Source organism: Heloderma suspectum, chromosome 5, assembly GCF_057233095.1.
Source record: "Heloderma suspectum isolate Gila_16-S chromosome 5, 16-S_ref, whole genome shotgun sequence".
In the NCBI taxonomy this organism is placed as follows: domain Eukaryota; kingdom Metazoa; phylum Chordata; class Lepidosauria; order Squamata; family Helodermatidae; genus Heloderma; species Heloderma suspectum.
The window spans coordinates 102,492,725-102,512,174 of record NC_139462.1 but is presented as its reverse complement, the minus strand read 5'-3'; the positions used below and the strand labels follow the sequence as shown (position 1 = coordinate 102,512,174).

Sequence of the window (19,450 nt, the reverse complement as noted above, 5' to 3'; positions counted from 1 at the left end):
AGGCGAGACCAATCGATCGCCGAGCAACGCCTTTTTTTTTTTGCCCGGCAGTCAAGGGAGACAAGTGGCTGAGTTCTTCGATTGAGCGATTTCGTCCTGAGGAGAATTTCAGCGGCCGGCCGGCCCCTGCCGGGGGGCGGAGCTGTGTGGGTCGCCTGCGCTAAGGATGTCTCTGCTCCACCGGGGCTTCTTCCCCCGCAGGACTGCCGCCGCGGCCACCGTCGCTGCGACCCTGAAGAGGCTGACAGGAGCGGGGAGGCCGGTGAGTGTCGGAGGGAGGCGCCTCTCTCGCAGTCCGGTTGGGAGGGAGGGAGCGCCCTCCAGTCTCTCCCGGGGCGTGCGGGGAGAGGCCGTTGCTGCCGCCCCCCCCCTTATTCTTCGCCACTCCGGTCAAGGCGCAGGGAGCTCCTTCGCGGGGATTCGTGGCTGTGCGAAGCCTGCCCGCTTATCTCGCGCCTGTCAGAACTTATTCTCTGGCACCTGCCGCTAGACGAATCACCCCGTGACCCCGTGTTGTCTCTTGGGGATGTTTTGGGCAGGTCGTCTTAACCTTTTGATAGTGCAACCGTACCCCAACCTTTTGCCCTCCAGACGTGGTGGACTGCAACTCCCATAATCCCCCAGCCAATATGACTGGCTGGGGGGTTATGGGAGTAGCAGCCCAACACGTCTTGAGGGCACCAGGTTAGGGAAGGCTGTGACAGCATATTAGTTGCTAAGAGCTGTCTTGCGTCAGGTCTCAGCCCCTGCCTTTAAGTCTTTAGGTTAAATCTTTGAGGAATCAGATGCACCTAAAGACTAATGTAGGCTGCGTTTGCTTTCCTTCTGTATTGCACTTTTTTTAAAAAAAGTGTTTGGGTATTATTATTTTTTGTTTCCATTTTTATTGCTTTTTACACACTATTACTAACCTGTGACTTTCCAAAGAGCTGACAAGAAAGAGACAGGTACAACCCGGTATGAAAGAAATGCTTCATTGGGCTTTGCCTCTCTGCTGTCGCCTAGCAGTCATTCCATCACTCTGTAGAAGAGGAGAGACACTCCGTTGACTCAGCTGGGAGACCAACAATTTTTGGTTCTCCTCTCTTTCACATCCATTCCTGCTGGTCATTCTAAGAACCTTATAACATTAAGAACTGGTGCCTGAGTTTTCTTGTTTCTCCTTTTCAACCCATCCCCTTCTCCATGTGTGTCTCCTCATTTTAGACTGTAAGCTTGAGGGCAGAGACTGTCTGGTTTTTAATGATCTGGAAGTTCCTATAGGTCCTGTCTTTCTGAAGAGCAGAGTATAAATGCTTTAAATTAATGGAGTGGGAGAAGGGTGAGGGATAGACCAACCCAGAACCAATGGAAATATGAAAACTTTAGTACTAAACCAAATAAACATATTTGTGCCAAGAAAATATTATAATATGACCTCTTTTTTTTCCCTTCTGAGTTTCAGCATTGCTTCTTCCCAGTCACTGCTCAATAGGAGAAGGGCAAGACTTACTATTATCTTTCCATCTATCTATTTATATAGTGCCATCAGTGTACATTGTGCTTTACATAGTACAAGAGGACATGACCCTGCCTTGAGGAGCTTCCAATTTGAAATTTGACGTAAGGAAAACAGACGAAGGTGAAGGTGGTGGAGGCAGGGAAAACAAGGACAAATATATATATATGCACTTATTTCAGTTACACATGCTTAGGCTTGGTTATTTATGTATTTGTTCAAGGTATGTATAAGCTGCTTTTTAGGCTCAAGCCCTCACAAAGAGATGTACACAAAATCAATGAAACATATCATGTGAGTCAATCATGTAAGTGTGCCATAGATACAGCAAATAGGTGTATGAGAAAACTGCTTTGGCACACATAACCATCAGTTCTCTTCTGGAAAGACAGAAGTAAAAAGATAACATTTTAAGGCCCTCTTAAAGGCCTGTGCTGAAGGAGACATGCAAATGTCAAATGGAAGGGACCTCTGCTAGTTTAGGGGCATCTGAGACGACCTTATCTCTTCTGCTCACCAACCTAACTGATTTTACCAGCAAGCACACAAGCAGGGCCTTGGACACAGATCTTAGATTATGGGCAGGATCACATATAAGTGAAGCTGGTCCTAAAGGTAACCTGGTCCCAGACCACTTAGAGCCTTAAAGGTTAACAGCAGTACTTTGAATTACGCCCAGGAACATGCTATTCATCAGTTCAAACAGCTATATTAGAAGCTCCAAACATGGGTTTATGAACTTCCCTGTCTCTTAAGCAATCTCCTGTATTGCTTGGCAATCTATTCCTGGAACTTAGAAGAATTTGAGAATGGGGCTGTGATACAATGAGGTGAGGTCCTGCAAGGAAAAAAGGTGGGCTGTGGAGAACGATGGTATGCAAATACAAGCTCTTGTGTATGCCAGAAGAGACTCTTTGATTGTGGCTCCTTGCATCAAGGTCTATACATTTACACTTCTGAAGTTATCTTTCTAAATTCTGAATCACACTTGCTTTTTTGCTAGGTGTTTGGAAGCAATCAAGACAGCCAATCCAGAGCCTCAAGCTCATTGCCAGAGAAACAGAAGGATCTTCTTCAAAGTGGACCTGATTTGCAAGATTTTGTGTCTGGGGAACTTTCAGATAAAACTAAGTGGGCAGAATATAAAGGCACTTTAAAGCGTCTAAAAGGAGAAAGGTATGTAAAAGAACATTATGATACTTCCTCATATTAGAGTGACTTATATAGAAATAGTTGTAGTTGCACATTGTGGGCAGCATGATCCAAAGTTCCCCTCACCTGAATGGGATGTTGTTTCTCTAATAGCTCCTCATCTACCTAAACAGGATGTAAGCATTGTAAGAAGCACAGTTTTCAAGGGAGAAAAGAAAGGAAGGACATATGCTTCAAAGAATTTCTGTAATAAAATACACCATTTCATCCAACAATTGATACCATGAACTGCAAGGAAACTTTGTGAAATCGGGTTTTTAGCATTCTACCATCTCTTTAGGTTGTGGGGTGGTATAAAAGCTACCAGGAGCAATTGATTTTTAGAAATAAACATAAACTCTTTGTGTAGCCTGAACTATTTGAAGTGCAACTGCTGAGTAACAAGAAGCTGTAAATGAGAAGAAGTGTTTATTTGCTAAATAAGTTAACCATGTGGAAAGCTAATTTCTCAGATTTACAAACAGCTAAATATTTTTTTTTTAGGCTGCGACTTCCTCCATGGCTGAAAACTGAGATCCCAATTGGAAAAAATTATAATAAATTGAAGAATACGTTGCGCAATTTAAATCTCCATACGGTAAATCTAATGTCTGTTGAATTCTGAATAATCCGGAGTCTTATTCAGTGTTGTTTTATTATTAAGATTTCAGTTGTAAGCACACTTGCTTGGAAACAAGTCCATTGCAGTGGAACTTGCTTCTAGGTTAAAATGCTTGGAAGCCGCTTGTAAGTTTAAGACAGTTGACTTAAAATCCATATTTTATTTCCATGTTGGTACTTCATTCACTAACAACAGTGGCTTGGATTGTTGTAATCATTACATTATCCTATCCCAAACGAGGCTCTTCTCTTTGCCAGAGAATCACATCCTAAACAGCTTGAGGCCAGAACAGGTTGCACCAAGATGCATACTTCAGGTGGGCTAAAATCCCGACATAGGATTTTGAGGGTCTGTCATTTTGTCTTATTTTTAGTTATTTTGTATTTATATAAGGATTTATATCTCGCTGTTCTTACACACCACTCAGAGTGGCTTACAACAATTAAACCAAATTATACAATGAAACAGCATTCTATAAAAATAACAATATGGTAAAACAGAGGTGGGTTCAGCAGATAAGCAAAGACATTGGACAAAAAAATTATCAACTCAGTAAAACAAAGACCTGCTGGAATAAAAAGAGTTTTCACCATCCAGCAGAACACAGCAAGAGTCTCATGGGACAAAGAATTCCATAATTTGTGTGTGACCACTGAGAAGGCCCTCTCTCTTATTCCCATCAATCAAGCCTTCATCATAACTGGGACATAGAGAAGGGCCTCTCCAGATCTTAGATGCAGGTAAGCTGGTATGGGAGGAGGTGGTTCCTGAGGTATCCTGACCCATGCCATTTAGGGCTTTAAATATAATCACCAGAACTTTGAATTGTGGCTGGAAACAGATTAGTAACCAGCACAGTTGTCAAGACAGGTCTAATATATTTCCATGAGGGAATGCCCACGAACATCCTCATTGCTGCATTCTAGACTAATTGAAGTTTCTAAAGACTCCTCAACGGTAGCCCTATGTTGAGTGTATTGTAATAATCCAGTCTAGATGTACAGTCAGGGCCAGAAATATTGGAACAAGGATAACTGTTTTGGCAGTTGGCCTCTGTACACCACCACATTGAAGTTGAAAGGAAACACACCCAGATGGGAGCGAAGTTAGGACTTTCAGCTGTAATTCAAGGGGGTTGACAAAAGTGGAGCGCTAACCATTCAGGAAGTACAGCTAGTGGCATACACACACACCCCCATCGTTGGTGGCTCATAAGTAATGGAATGAATGGCTGACAAGCAGCTGCATGGCCAGGTGTGGCCTGTTTCCTGGGTACCCCAATCACGCAGATAAAAGGCCTGGAGGTGGTTCTGAGTGTTACATTTGCATTTGGTAGCTGTTCACTGGAACTCCCAACATGAGGTCTAAAGAGGTGTCCATGCGAGTGAAGGAGGCCATCATTAGGCTGAGGAAACAAACCCATCAGAGAGATAGCAAAAACAGTGGGAGTGGCCAGTACAACAGTTTGGAACATCCTGAAAAAGAAGGACTTAACTGGCAAGCTCAGCAACAGCAAAAGGCCTGGAAGACCACGGAAGACAACTAAAGTGGATGACTGCAGAATTGTGCTCATGGTGAAGAGGAACCTTTTCACAACATCTAGCCAGGTCAAGAATGCTCTTGCGGAGGTAGGCATGTCATTGTCAACATCTACACTCAAGACGGCTTTATGAATGTAAATACAGAGGCTTCACAACATGGTGCAAACCACTGGTAATGCTCAAGAACCAAAAGGCCAGATTAGCCTTTGCCAGCAAACACCTAAAAAAGCCTGCCCAGTTCTGGAATAAGATTCTTTGGACTGATGAAACCAAGATTAACTTGTACCAGAATTATGGGAAGAGAAAATTATGGAGAAGGAAAGGAACAGCTCATGATCCAACGCATACCACATCATCTGTCAAACATGGTGGAGGCAGTGTTATGGCATGGGCATGTATGGCTGCCAATGAAACCGGGCCACTGGTGTTTATTGATGACCTGACTGCTGATAAAAGCAGCAGGATGAATTCTGAAGTGTATAGTGCTATACTTTCTGCTCAGATTCAGCCGAATGCTGCTAAACTGATAGGATGCTGCTTCATATTGCAGATGGATAATGACCCAAAACATATAGCCAAAGCTACCCAAGAGTTTCTCCAGGCAAAGAAGTGGGATGTTCTTCAATGGCCAAGTCAGTCACCTGATCTCCACCCAATAGAGCATGCTTTTCACTTACTGAAGACAAGACTGAAGGCAGAAAGACCCACAAACAAGCAGCAGCTGAGGGCAGCTGCAGTAATGGCCTGCAAAGCATCTTGAGGGAGGAAACTCAGCATTTGGTCATGTCTATGGGTTCAGGCAGTCATTGACTGCAAAGGATGTTCATCCAGGTATTAAAGGCGATCCTTAAGTTTGAAATGATGTTGGTTTGTTCCATTACTTATGAGCCACCAACGATGGGGTGTGTGTGTGCATGCCACTGGCTGTACTTCCTGAATGGGTAGTGCCCCACTTTTGTCAAACCCCTTGAATTACAGCTGAAAGTCCTGCCTTCGCTCCCATCTGGGTGTGTTTCCTTTCAACTTCAATGTGGTGGTGTACAGAGGCCAACTGCCAAAACAGTTATCCTTGTTCCAGTATTTCTGGCCCTGACTGTAACTAAGGCATGTGTCATGGTCTTGTCCCTGACAGTGTGGCACAAGTGTCTTTGGTGTCTGTAGATGCAATGCACTGATTCCTTTGTTAGATCTGGTTCCTAGCAGTGGTTCGATGTCATGGACTATGGCATTGTATTGGCATTTTGACCCCCCTGAACATAATCTTAGTTTCCTACAACATGAAATAATGATCATCATAATACTAGTACTTACCATGATGAAACTAGCTTTTTACAACGTTAATTAACTGTTTCATTAACTCTAGGTGTGTGAGGAAGCGCGTTGTCCAAACATTGGAGAGTGCTGGGGAGGGGGTGAATATGCTACTGCTACTGCAACTATAATGGTAAGTTGGTCACTGATAATTGATTGGGGTTTATTAGGAACAAAACATCTGGGTTTTCAAAATCCTGTCTACTGTAGTTATTCGGGGTAGTAACAGAGAATAGAGTGAATGCAGCAAGAGCAACCACTTATCAAAAATCCTGTTGCTATATTTAAGCAGTGCTCTAATGCTGGTTCTTATGTTATCTGAATGGTATCACTGAAACTCTTGAGAAGGCTCATTACATGGTCCAATCATGTTTAAACAAGGATACCATATGGGGTGGGGTATAAGGCATGGCTATATGCAATGGCATGGGATCCCAAGGCGGTATACTGCTAGCATGGGGAATAACCACTTTGTCTGTCTCCCATATGGATCTTCCCACTTAAATAAAGTAGCAGAACAGTGTCCAACTGTTTCTGGGTGTATATCACCTTTCATTACTTCTGCGATTCTGGAACAGTGTACTGCTCTAGTAACATGAAAACTGGCCCTAAGTACAATTTCAACAGTGGCTGGTATACCTAACTGGTATCCTAGGGGACAATATGGGACAGCTTAGTTCAGCTGACTATATTTTGGCTCCCTGCCATTCTTTGTGTCATGTCATTAATATGGAAAATTTGGGAAAGGACCCGCTGCTTGGTCTCTGCTTAAAGAGCACAGGGTCTCAACGCACTCTGTGATTTGGTGCATTAACTATACTAGGAAACAGGAGGTGGCCCATAAGGTTATGGAAGTCTCAGATTCTGTACAGCATGTATTGCTCAAGCTAGTTCTGGAGCATGGAATGAATTTCTTTAAGAACCCACGAGCCTTGCTGAATTAGACCAAAGGGTTATCTAGTCCAGCAACCTTTCCCACAGTGGCCAACCAGATGCCTTTGGGATGCCCACATCCTATGGTTTTCCCCCAGCAACAGCTATTCAGAGGCATGTTGCCTCTGATCCTGATTTCATCTGCTGGCAAGCTGTTGATATTCTCTGAGTTTTTATTAAAGCTGGTTCACTGCTTTTTAAAACTTTTTTTTTAATCCAACTCTTTCCTATTTCAGCTAATGGGGGACACATGTACAAGAGGCTGTCGCTTCTGCTCAGTAAAGACGGCAAAAAGTCCGCCTCCATTAGATCCTGATGAACCATATAATACAGCAAAAGCGATAGCTGAATGGGGGCTAGATTATGTTGTATTGACTTCTGTGGACAGGGATGGTAAGTTTACATTTCCCATTCCTAGAGAAAATACAATTACATTGCATACAGAAATTCATTATTGTAAAACTGATTCAAATTTAGTTGTATGCAACAGTATATATAGACACTGGTTGAAGATGCACTTTTCCATAAGCATACTTCCCCAGAAGTATGTGTGAATAGAAACATGCATCCAATATACACTATTTAATGTATCAAAAGCCTTGCATTTAAATTTGCTTCATGATGTAAACGCACGTCAGTATGTATGTCCATATCTAGTCAGGATGTGCATTTCCCAATCCAACAAGTGAACACATATGCATGACCTACTTCCGTGTGCACATCTCCTTTGGTGTATTTGGCACATTTATCCATTGCCTCTGCAGGGGGGGTTGTGTTCCTATTTTCACTGAGATAGTCTATATTACAGGAATTAAATATACAGAAATTACACACATCCTCAACTTCACCAAATCCATGTAAAAGTAGATATTTGTTCTGAATGTAAAGTACCTCCAATGTACTATTCTTAGATTGTCCTGATGGTGGAGCAGCACACTTTGCAAAGACAGTGTCATGCTTAAAAGAAAGGTACGTGTACATATTAGTACATTTAAATATTTTACTTTTAAAAAACAGTAAAAAAACATGATTTTTATTATCATGCATATTTGTTTTCAACCCTTGTTTCTCAGGAATCCAAAAATTCTGGTGGAATGCTTAACTCCTGATTTCAGAGGAGATCTTAAGGCTGTGGAGAAAGTTGCTTTATCAGGACTAGATGTATATGCCCACAATGTGGAAACAGTTCCAGAATTACAGAGGTGATGAAAGGTGATACACACACACACACACACACACACACACACAAAGATTTCTACAGCAGAATATTTTAATTGGTTTGTTTAAATATTTGATTTAAGCTAGAGATTCCTGCATTAAAAAGAATGCTGATGGGGCAGACTGGTGATTCCCAGTGCATTACTGTTGAGCCATTTCCTGCTTATAGAAGGCAAAGCAGTGGATCTGCTTTTCTCTTCTGTTCACAGTGGAATCCCATAGAATTGTGCATGTGCAAAAGATGTGTTCTGTATGCTTAGTGGTGCTACCTGCATAGAAGAGAATTGTTGTATCAGAGCAACTATATTGTTTAGACATGCTTTAAAATTTCCTTCTATTTTGCTCCATATAACCACAGTACTCAGATTTTACTCATAAAATGCATGCTTTTCTGGGCAAAGGAAAGCAAGCTGTGAAGGTGGTGATTAACTTGGGGGCGCTTCTCCCCAACTGACCTTCCATATTGTATTATATTCAGTCAAGGCTTAGATTTCTACAAGTTACATCTGTAACTACCCACACACAAATATCTTGGGTTGGATCCAGACTTACTCAGAGCAGACCCATAGAATCAATGAGCCTTAAGTTAGTCATGAAAAGTATGACCAAGTCTGGATCTATTCCCTTATGTAAATGTCTAGCTCTTTAAGAGGCTTGTGAACTGGTAGCTCAGTCTTACACAATATGGGTCATCCCTCCCACAGGTGCTTTGGCTCCAACTCCCATCAGCCCTGACTATTAGCTATGCTGGCTGGGGCCAATGGAAGTTGTAGTCCAAAACATCTGGAAGGACCCAAGTTGAGGAAGGCTGTGCTAGCTGGATTCCAGTCATACTGTTCACAGGTTTGCCATGAATCCAGTCATGTGTATTAGTCAATTCATCTGCCTGGTCAGGCAGACAAAATAACAACTTGCGGGCATCTTTCCATTTCTATAAACATAAATATTGGTCTTAATTGAACAGGCTGGATGTGCCTGATCTTATCTGATCTCGGAAGCTAAGCAGGGTCAGCCCTAGTTAGTACTTGCATGGGAGACTGCTTGGGAATCAGGCTTCCTGCACTGAGCAGGAGGTTGGACTTGATGGTCTTGCAGGCCTCTTCCAACCCTATGATTCTATGAAGTAATCTATAAGAAGAGTCATGCTGTATCAGACCAAAGGCATATATAGTCCAGGATCATGGGTAGACGCCAACTTAAGTCCTACCTAGAATAGACCCATTTAAATGAATGGGACTTAAGTTAGTCATGACCAACTTAAGTCCCATTCATTTCAGTGGGTCTATTTTAAGTAGGACTTTAGTTGGCGTCTACCCTGTGATCCCATAGTTTCCAACCAGATGCTTATGGGAAGCCCACAAGCAGGACCTGAAGGCAATGGCATCCTGCTTGTGTTGTCAGCAATTGGTGTTCAGAGGCTTACTGCTTCTGATACAGGAGGTAATAGACACTGAAAGCCTGTTCTTCGTCATTCTAAAATTTAGAATTAAAATGTTTGTTCTTATGTCTTGGAGCAAAATGATGTTGTTCCACCTGAGACACAGCAAGCTTATGTTATACAATTCAGAAAAATATATATATTTTCTCTCTCCGTCTCTCATATAACTTCAGAAACAAAATGGTGAAAGGCAGATTCTAGAATTATGAAAATGCAGTGTCTGATCATATTTTTCATTACCTGCTAAAGCTAACTTTTTGTTTTGATGGATATAGGGCAACAAGAATTTGTCCATCAACCCAGGTATGCTAAATGAAAGGGGTTTGGCTAAACATAAGAGAAGACATTTTTGTCCTATGTATTCTTGCTTGGTTTGAGTGCTCTGATCCAGTAGCGCCCACACTAGGCTTTTCAGAGCTATGATGAGATCCACTTTTATTACACTAAAAACATTTATTGCTATTTTTCTTAAAGAAAGGTTCGTGATCCTCGGGCTAACTTTGACCAGTCCCTGCTTGTTCTGAAACATGCTAAGAAGGTCCAGCCTGATGTAATTTCTAAAACATCCATCATGCTTGGTCTGGGTGAAACAGATGAACAATTGCATGCCACACTGAAATGTAAGTAAGGATTCTGTGTACACAGAGGCTATTGGACCAGTGGTTCAGTAGCTGAGTATGTGATTCAGATGGCCACATTATAAGCTATGCGTATGCAACTTCTGCAGCTCTTTCCAAAATCAGTATTTAAACTCATTCCTGAAACCTTCTGACCTTACCTACATTTCACTTTAAATATGTGGCAAAATGGTTTCAGTCTTTGAGACCTAAGCAGTTTTCATTTAGAGCCTCAGTCTTGACTTTTGATACGGTGTCTTATTTTCCTCATTTAGGGTGCAATCGTTTGCATGTTTAAACAGAAAAAAATACATTTATTTGTGTAAACACGCATACAGTTGTGCCCTCAGTGAGTTAAAGCTGGCAGTTAAAATGCACTCTTTAGCTGCAACCTTAAAGGCATTTTTCGAAAGAAAGCTTCAGTGAAGCCTATGAAATTTACTTCCAAATAAATATGTCTACAATCAAAACGATGCTATACCATAGTTCTATCATCTATTAAAGATATACTTTTCTGTCTTATAGCACTACGTGAAGCAGATGTAGATTGTTTAACCTTGGGACAATACATGCAACCAACAAAGCGCCATTTAAAGGTAGAAATGGCTCTTATTGTACTAGAAATGTGTTAACGTTTTGCAAATCATCACTCTGGCATGAGATTTTAGAGCCCACTGCGAACAGCTGAAGTAGTATATGCTTTATCTCAAGATCTGTGCATTTTACCTCTGGATTTGTTTGTAGAAAACCACAGGGATAATACCAAAGTTGGGCGTTTGCCTGGGTGCCAAAATTGGGAAAGGACCCATCATCCCAGCAGCACCATCTGAATGGAATTATAAAACTTTCTTCTGCAAAACCAGAATAATCCATTAAGGTTAGGCAATAATGCCAGCCCCTGTTGACTGTGGGAACATAGATCCATGCATCTTCATAGTGTAATAGTTGCAGTTGTTGTAGTTTGTATTTGTTAAGGTAAGAGAGAGTTGCATTTCTGAATTATTAAATTGTGATCAAAATTCTTCTGTCTAGGTTGAAGAATATATTACTCCTGAGAAGTTTAAATATTGGGAAAAAGTAGGAAATGACCTCGGATTTCATTACACTGCTAGTGGGCCTCTTGTGCGTTCTTCATACAAAGCAGGTAAAACATGTAGTGTGTTAGCTGAACCATACAAATATGTAAAGTAAGTTTAACCCCAACTCCACTCCCAATACTGACAAGTGCAATAAACCTTTAGTGTTAGATATACAGATTTTTGCCTAGGCATTCTACTGTGTGTTTTAAGTTGTATACGCTCCATCAAGTATTTCAGTTGTACAATCTCCATTCATGTCAATGGAACTCCCATGCAAGCTTGATTGGAATGAATGGCAGCTGCACAGTAGCTGTGTACAATATATTATGGCCATAATTAAAATTCAGATATAAATTGCGGAGTAATGTGCAACTTCTGTTGTAGTGTGCATACTTTAATTACAATTACCGTTAAAGTCATAGTGTATTATACTACTTAAACAGCAAATATGAAGAAACTTAAAATATAGGATAGATTTTAGTTATAAGTTTTGAAGCAGAAAAAGCATTATACCAAATGGTTCACATGCACAATATCTACCATGGATATTGACTTAGTTTTATTCTAAAACCGTATGTACCATTTTTAAACAAGTTTCAAACTTGTGTTATACCCGCTGATGTGACTTAAATAAACATAGTCACTCTAGAAGGCAAAGTTAAAAGATCAGTCCAAGATCGGATTTATTTTTGTCATTTGATTTTTGGCTATATCATTTGCCGAAGTATCAAATGTGCACCATCTTGTGCTGCTCCTGAGATTTATTTTCCCCTTCACAGTTCTATTTAATGTTCATTGAGGAATGCATATCTATAGGAACACTTTCAGGATAAAGTTTTTGTGACAAATGTTGAATTGTCATGCCCAACAACCAAAATGCACATGAAGACTCTGCGAATCCCTCTGCTGGCCACTGCTAGTTGACATGGACTAGGAGTATCTGTAGCACAGTAACTACATTAAAAAAAACCATCCATAGTAGCATCACCACTCTTCTATTGGGTATCCCCAACCCCCATCCCTTTAAATTTGCTTGTTTAACATTACGGTTTCTGGGGAAAGCAGCCATTTGTAAGTGCTTTGCTATTGCCAACTCCTGATCTGAAGGAGGCTCCTGTGCCTAGCCAAGCAGAAGGAGAAAGCATTCAGCAAATGTAGCTATTCCAATACCATGTTTTGTGGATGGGAGATGCTTCAGTTTCCCTTTGCCCATGCAGCTGGTTTTAAACTACAAGAGTCTCATTTAGGCAGAGATTTGGCAACCTTAGGCTACAATCATGCACACATCTGCCTGGGAGTAAGTTCTATTGAAATCAGTGTGGCTTGCATTTTGAGTAAACATGGATAGAATCAACATCTTAGTTTCATTACAACAGCCCAATCCAAAGCAGGTCTACTGAGAAGTTGCACTGAATTCCATCAGAATTCAAACTGTGTGTATAGCAGGGATGGGGAACCTCTGGTCCATGGAGGTTCTCCCATCCATCCACAGAGGCTTGGGCTCCCTCTGCAGGCCCCCACCCAGTGCCCTCCCCAAGCTCGGTCTCCTGGCCTGCAGACTACTGGGGACTTGGGGAGGAGGCCTGTAGAGGAAATCCCCTTACTTCCAATTTGTGATTAATTAGCATACCACTCTCCCCCACAAGTGATGCGTGTTCAGCCAGCACTTGTAGGAACTCCTGCAGGCACCAGACGAGTGTGATTCACTCCTGATTCTTGTTCCCCATGCTTGCCACCCAAAGGAGGCGTCTGACTCAGCTGCTGCCTGGGGGAGTGGTTCCTGCAAGCACCAGCTGAATCTTTCTCGATGCAGAGAGAAACACAGAGCTCCATGTCTCAGCACAGAAAAAGAAAAAAAGGCATGGGACAGATGACATCAGGGGAGGCCCCCTGCCCCCTCGCCATCATCCAGTCCACTAGATTGTCCTCTTCAACCAATCAGCTCCAGGACCAAAAAATGTTCCTGATCCCTGGTGTACAGGATTACCATCTAAAGAGCTGTAAAAAAGGCTCATTTTTTTCAGTTCATTTAAAATTGGTAGAATTTTTTAGATATGTGATTTGCTCCATTTGAAACAAAATTAATCCCTGCAGTGTGAAAGCATAGATACAAAGGGCTGTTATCTTTCAGATTCCTGCTGTAGCTGCTAGTGCTCTAGTGTTTCCTAGAACAGTGGCAATGAAGTACAATTAAAAATGCTTGCTGCTTTGCTAAAACTGATGCACAATTGTATTTGTGTAGGTGAATTTTTCTTGAAAAATTTAATACAGAAGAGGAAGACAAAAGACATCTGAAACATCTGTATCCATAGGAAGAATTCAACTGCTTTAATGTATAGTATTCCAGATGGCAATCTCACAAACAGAGTAAAGGATGAGCATTCAATAGGCTTTTGTTGACTTAACCAAAAGTAAACCTAGCCTTGAAATATTCAGACTGTTTCTAGACTCTTCCATGTTCTTTTTTTTGTAGTAAAAACAAGTTAAGTATATATTAAATGACTTAGAAAGCCTTTGCTTTCTAATATATAAAGGAAGAAGAGGGGTAGCAGCTGCAGCATGAGACACACAGATTTAGAAAATCAAGAGATTTAAATGCAAGTTTTCAGTATCTCATGAGTAATACTAATGATGAAATAAAGACATCAGCTGGACACTGTATGCAACATTTCTTGTTAATTTTCATTAAATATCCTTCCATCGTTATACCTCTTTTAATTCTAAAAGCCAATGAGCAAATATTATAACGCACAATTTAGTCAAAACTGAGCAGTTTTAAATCCTGTCTATTTTTGCAGGAGAAATTTAAGCACATGCTAAGCACACTTTCCCACTGGACTTAAACATAATTAAATCTGACTGGATCGTAAGTTCCATCCTTGGTGTTTTATTTAATGAGTGAAACGTTAAATATTTTAGGGAAGCGTTTGACGCTATTTGAATATTGTATTGTGAACAGTCACCAGTTGTGCTGGCAAAGATATGGATAGGACTGGATATAATGCTATTAACACTGGCATGTGAGTCAATCTAAGGAATTTTCACCATGCAATAGCATAGGCCAGTGATGGTGCACTGGCAATAGACTGAGATTTGTAGGTAATTTATGCATGAATATGGGACCATGCATGACACTAGTCTCCATTTGGGAGCTTTTATGTGCAGCAGCTCCCGTTCTTGAAGAGGCAAGGTACTACAAACAAAGCTTGCTCTGCAGCAGCTTCTGCTCCAAGAGCAAGTTCCTTTTAAATCTCACAGAAACTATTTATCTGGTGCATTTATCCATGGAAAAATTACTACTTTATGTCACCCTCACCCTGGCCACAGAAATTGTTAGAGATGTAGAGTGTGAGGGGAAGGACTGTGGCCTTTCACGAACTGGATGTGCAAAGAAAAATTCACACTGACGCCCATAACAACTGTTGATACAACTGTGATTATTTATATTCAGCCTGTTTCAAGAAAAAGCCAATGAACCTTGACTGAAATTGAGACTATCCCTTTCTCGGGAGAAACTGATCTCAGTCTTTTGCCAAACCACTTAGGGTAGTATCCAACACTGCCCACATGTTAGAGGGGCCCACTGTTAGTGCAATAGGGAGATTGTGCTTTCTCAAGCAACCTGGAAGAGAGAAAACCTCATTTCTAGAACAGGGCAAGTCAGCAGAGCTCCCAGAAGGGTGCTCCACTGACCTGCCCCGTTCCGGAAACAAGCGTTTCTACTATTTTCCTGGGCTGCTTTCGAAGATGTTAGTTCCTGTTGCGCTAGCAGAAGGTCCTGCAAGTGGAACAGAAATGCAGAGGTGCAGCAGCAGTATAGGATACTGCTCTGGGTAAAAATCAATAATGGGTTGGATCCAGAACCCCCCCCCCCCCCCCGCTTCTGGTGGATGGAAGGGCTTCTTCCATTTGTAGTAAGCTTCCGATCCAGTAGGGTATTTCCGCTGGTGGACTGGAGTAGGTGGTCATTTTTGCTGACTTCCCTCCTACCCGATTCCACCTGAAAATCTGCTTTGGAGGACCCTCTGACAGTGGAGGGAAAACTGATGAAAATCCCCCCGCCTGCTTCCTAAACCTGTCAAGGTTTTTTTAAAAAAAATACTGCACACTTCTTGCATTCCTTTTTACATGGGTTGCCCATTCTTTAGCACAAACCATGGGAATTTCCAGTCCAATGACAATTCAGGTTTCTGCTCTTATAATGAAAAACTGGAAAAAGCGGTAAAACCATGTAACAGCTTCACAGCAACAAGATGTCATTTGAAAGCCTATGATGCAGAGGCAATACTTATTGCTGTTTAACAATCAATCCTTTTCTGGGCTGTGTGAAGAGGAACAGCAAGGTTTTGGTTACTGATCTCATGCTAGGAAATATATGGCAGTGCAAATTGTTACCCCAAAAGGTACTGTACTGATTTATTAACACTGGAAAAAGCTAAACCTAAACAACACAGCAGATTAATACCAATGAGCATTTAAAAATTGTAATCACAGTGAGGTAGTAAGCTGAGTAATACGTGACAGAAGGTTTTTTTCTGCTAGAGCCACAGAACCTTTTGCTCCAGCAACATTTTTGAGCATTAATTCAAAGTGTCAAGACAGTAGTGGGAAACCACTGAATTCCATGCTGGTCATAAAAGAAGTGGTATTGCTTCATTCAGACTGAATGGTTTGATTAAGCTCATCTATGATGGGTAATCAGTAACAGCAACAGGTCCACTTTCATGCAAAAGCTCTGATAATGAGGCTGCTCAAGTAAAAAAAAATAGTTTGGGACAATGGTTTGAGGCAGTTTGGACAATAAGGCAATTTTGGAGGGCAGCGCTTGCAGCTGATCAAAGGAACAAGGAAGTCTTGTGGCCTTTAGACATGCTTTCAAGTCCTTAACCATAAGAATGCAGAGAAATACATCTATTATACACATGGCTGTTGCATGACCTGCAGAAGACTCCATACAAATGGGAGCTGGGGATTACACAGCCATTCACATTGCACCAATTGGAATTCCAGTTCCTGGCCCAGTACCCTGATAGTGGGGAAGGAGGAATTTGCCCCCTTTCCATCTAGGATCCATAAAGAATAAGATAATACTGTTTTTATCTTGCCATAAAGATAGCAAAGTGAGGAACGATATAGCAAGGTAAGTCAGACTGTTTTAGACTCACTACAGAAACTTGGAAAATCACTTAACTCTATTTCCCTCCATACCAATGTTATACATTATATAGTCTTAGGCTGCAGTTCTCTATACCACGGGTTAGCAACTTTGGGAGGCCTGGGAGTGATTTTCCTCCCCTGGGTGGACACACGCAAGTGGGGGGCCCTTAAAATAATAATAATTAAAAAATGGCACCTGGAGTAGCTTCACAGCACCAAAAGGGTCAAAATTAGCCTGTTTTCACTTAGCTTGTTTTGGTGCTCTGAAGACAGGATACCCTGGAGAAGACGCTGATGCTAGGGAAAGTGGAAGGCAAAAGGAAGAGGGGCCAACCAAGGGCAAGGTGGATGGATGATATTCTGGAGGTGACGGACTCGACCTTGGGGGAGCTGGGGGTGGCGACGGCCGACAGGAAGCTCTGGCGTGGGCTGGTCCATGAAGTCACGAGTCGGAAGCGACTGACCGAATAAACAACAAGTATGAATACTAAAAGAGTCAAATATACTTTAAAATGGCTACCCTGGATGCCTTTTTGGTTTTATTTATTTTACAATTTGGGGTGGGGTCCATAGCTGGGGTCAGCGGGGGCTGCACGTGGCCTGCAGGACACACATTACCCACCCCTGCTCTGTATAGCTACCAGGGAGAAAGTTCCATTGAACTTAATAGAGCCTACATTTGAGTGGACATGCATAGGACTGCACTGTTAGGGAGCAATCCTATCTGGATTGACGGTCGCCTCTGAGCCCAGGGGTGACCGCCTATCCAGTGCAGGGCGGAAGGAGTGGTGAGGTGCGGATCTCCCCCTCACTCCCCGCACCCTGCTTTCAGGGCCAGACAGCCGATTTCGGCTGTCTATCTTCGGGACCTCGGGAAGCAGCAGTTGGACAACACATAGGATGTGTTGTACCAGCATTTCCAACCGCCCTGCCCCCCGAGAACACCCCATTTTCGCCACTCTGCGCTGCTCTTCCAAGCGAAGGGCTGATCCACGCTGCCTATGAGGCACCAGGGGAGGGGGTGTGGGTCAGTTCTCCAGGAACCGACCTCGGGGCGCAGGCTCTGAGGTTGGTTCCCGTGAACCAACCTATCCTATGGCAGCCTAGCCACTGACTAGTGGCCATAGGATTGCACCCTTAATGTATTAAAGATGTAGTAAGGAACAGATCTTCACACTACAGGTTGGTAAGGGTGCTCTCACTGTATCTCACTCAGATTGGCTCAAGTCATTCGTCGGTGGAATTATAACTTTTTCAAACTAAATAGAAGTTTCCTTTTGATTACATGGGAAATGAAAACTTCCAAAGAGTTCTGAAAAAGTTAGCCGTATTTGTGGCACATCAGCCTAAAAGAAAAAAAGTGTCAACATTCCTTCATGTCTTTGGACACCTCTGAAGTTAAGGGTGACATTTCACACAAACTTCCATTAACCTCTGGGCTTCACTTATGATAAAAATTGGTCCTTGAGTAAGCTCCCCACACACAACTAGAGTCTAACTAGAAGTTCCAACAAGAATATTACATGGTATAAGAGTATCAAACAGGAAGGGGAAATCCATTGTTTCTTTTGGATCTTAAAATGTGTCATAAAAATTTAAAAGTGCAGTCTGTAAACCTCATAAAGTAGAAATCTTGGTAGTTTGAAGCTGATGGGGGTTTTATATAAAAATTACTAAAATCATTAATGACTCTACCATTTTTCACTTCAATTACTTGAAGTTCCAGTATTATAAAAATAGATATTATAAAACAGATTCTGGATTGAAATGTCCCAGATACAATGCTACTGCTCATGTAAAATTGTCTTCATTGTGAGAAAATATTTAGCACAATCTAGCCAGAGGTAAGTTCCATTGTAGTTTCATAATTTCAATGGGGGATATACACCCTCATGCTTAACTCTCCCATTGAAATGAAAAGAACTTCAGTACTTAACTTTGGCTTGAACGTTTACCCCCTTTTAAATTACGCTGGTCTACAGCTCACATGGGAAGTTTCATTACAACCCTTCTGTGCCAATTAAAACCTATACTCTTGGCTTCTTTAGGGGGGGATCTTGCAGGCTGAACTTTGGTATGTCACACGAAGAAGCAAATGGAATCCTTTTTGCCGATATCTTCTTCCCAATTGTCTCAATCTGAAAGGTGGGTGGGAAATTAGACAAGTTGGTCAAACAAAATGTATCATAGCTGGTGTCCCCAAACCATTTTTCTGCGTCCTTTCTGAAGATTAAAAAAATATGAGGACCATTCAAAGATGTGATTCCACACCTATGTTCTGATGTGGCAGAGTCCAAGAAAGACCTGCCCATGTGATAGTTCTGAACATGTGGCTTGGCCCTCAATTAAAGTGGCACCTATCATGTTTAGTTTGTCAGCAATGACTAGTTTCATGCACCTACAGCCTGTTCAGATGCAACTTTCCTCCCAACACAGACACCTTTCTCTACTTGTGGTAAGATTGAGAACAGGTCCTGGGTGTGTGTGCTTCCTCCATTGCTCTGATCACTGGGTATAGAAGGCAACACCCAAACTGGGAGAATCCACAGTTATGTTGAATCTGCTACAGTAAAAGGTTTTACTAGCCAGTGTTAGGGGATATCTTGTGTTCGGATCCAAGAGATCCCACAGTTATTATTTTTCTGTGCCTGGTAAAAGTGGCAGAAAAGAGGTAGGAAGAAGGTCTGCATGCTTGACGCCAGCTCTCTCGGTTTGGATGTAACGGGAAGCCACTGGATGAATTTCCCTGCAGCCTTTTGCTGCAGCAGCCATTTTGAATATTTGGGGCATGGCAGGGGTGCACTGTAGCGTCTTATTATGTGTGAACCCAGCAAGGGTTGGTTGT

The 19,450-nt window shown here is 42.0% G+C and overlaps 2 protein-coding genes across 2 annotated transcripts in view; one reads left to right on the top strand and one right to left on the bottom strand.

Annotated features, from left to right (window-relative positions):
- The first annotated feature begins 128 nt into the window (after positions 1-128).
- On the top strand, positions 129-14,109 carry LIAS (lipoic acid synthetase). Its single transcript, XM_084856901.1, has 11 exons — positions 129-262; positions 2,502-2,674; positions 3,194-3,287; positions 6,216-6,296; positions 7,333-7,489; positions 8,008-8,065; positions 8,170-8,298; positions 10,227-10,372; positions 10,895-10,965; positions 11,402-11,513; positions 13,691-14,109. The coding sequence occupies exons 1-11, from the start codon at positions 167-169 to the stop codon at positions 13,741-13,743; spliced, it is 1,170 nt and encodes a 389-aa protein (XP_084713027.1). The 5' UTR covers positions 129-166; the 3' UTR covers positions 13,744-14,109.
- The window catches only part of UGDH (UDP-glucose 6-dehydrogenase), a 36,622-nt gene continuing 30,926 nt past the window's right edge, over positions 13,755-19,450 (bottom strand). Inside the window, exon 12 of the mRNA XM_084856900.1 lies at positions 13,755-18,743. Coding sequence (XP_084713026.1) covers positions 18,633-18,743 — 111 coding nt within the window. The 3' untranslated portion in view covers positions 13,755-18,632. The remainder of the gene's footprint in view (positions 18,744-19,450) is intronic.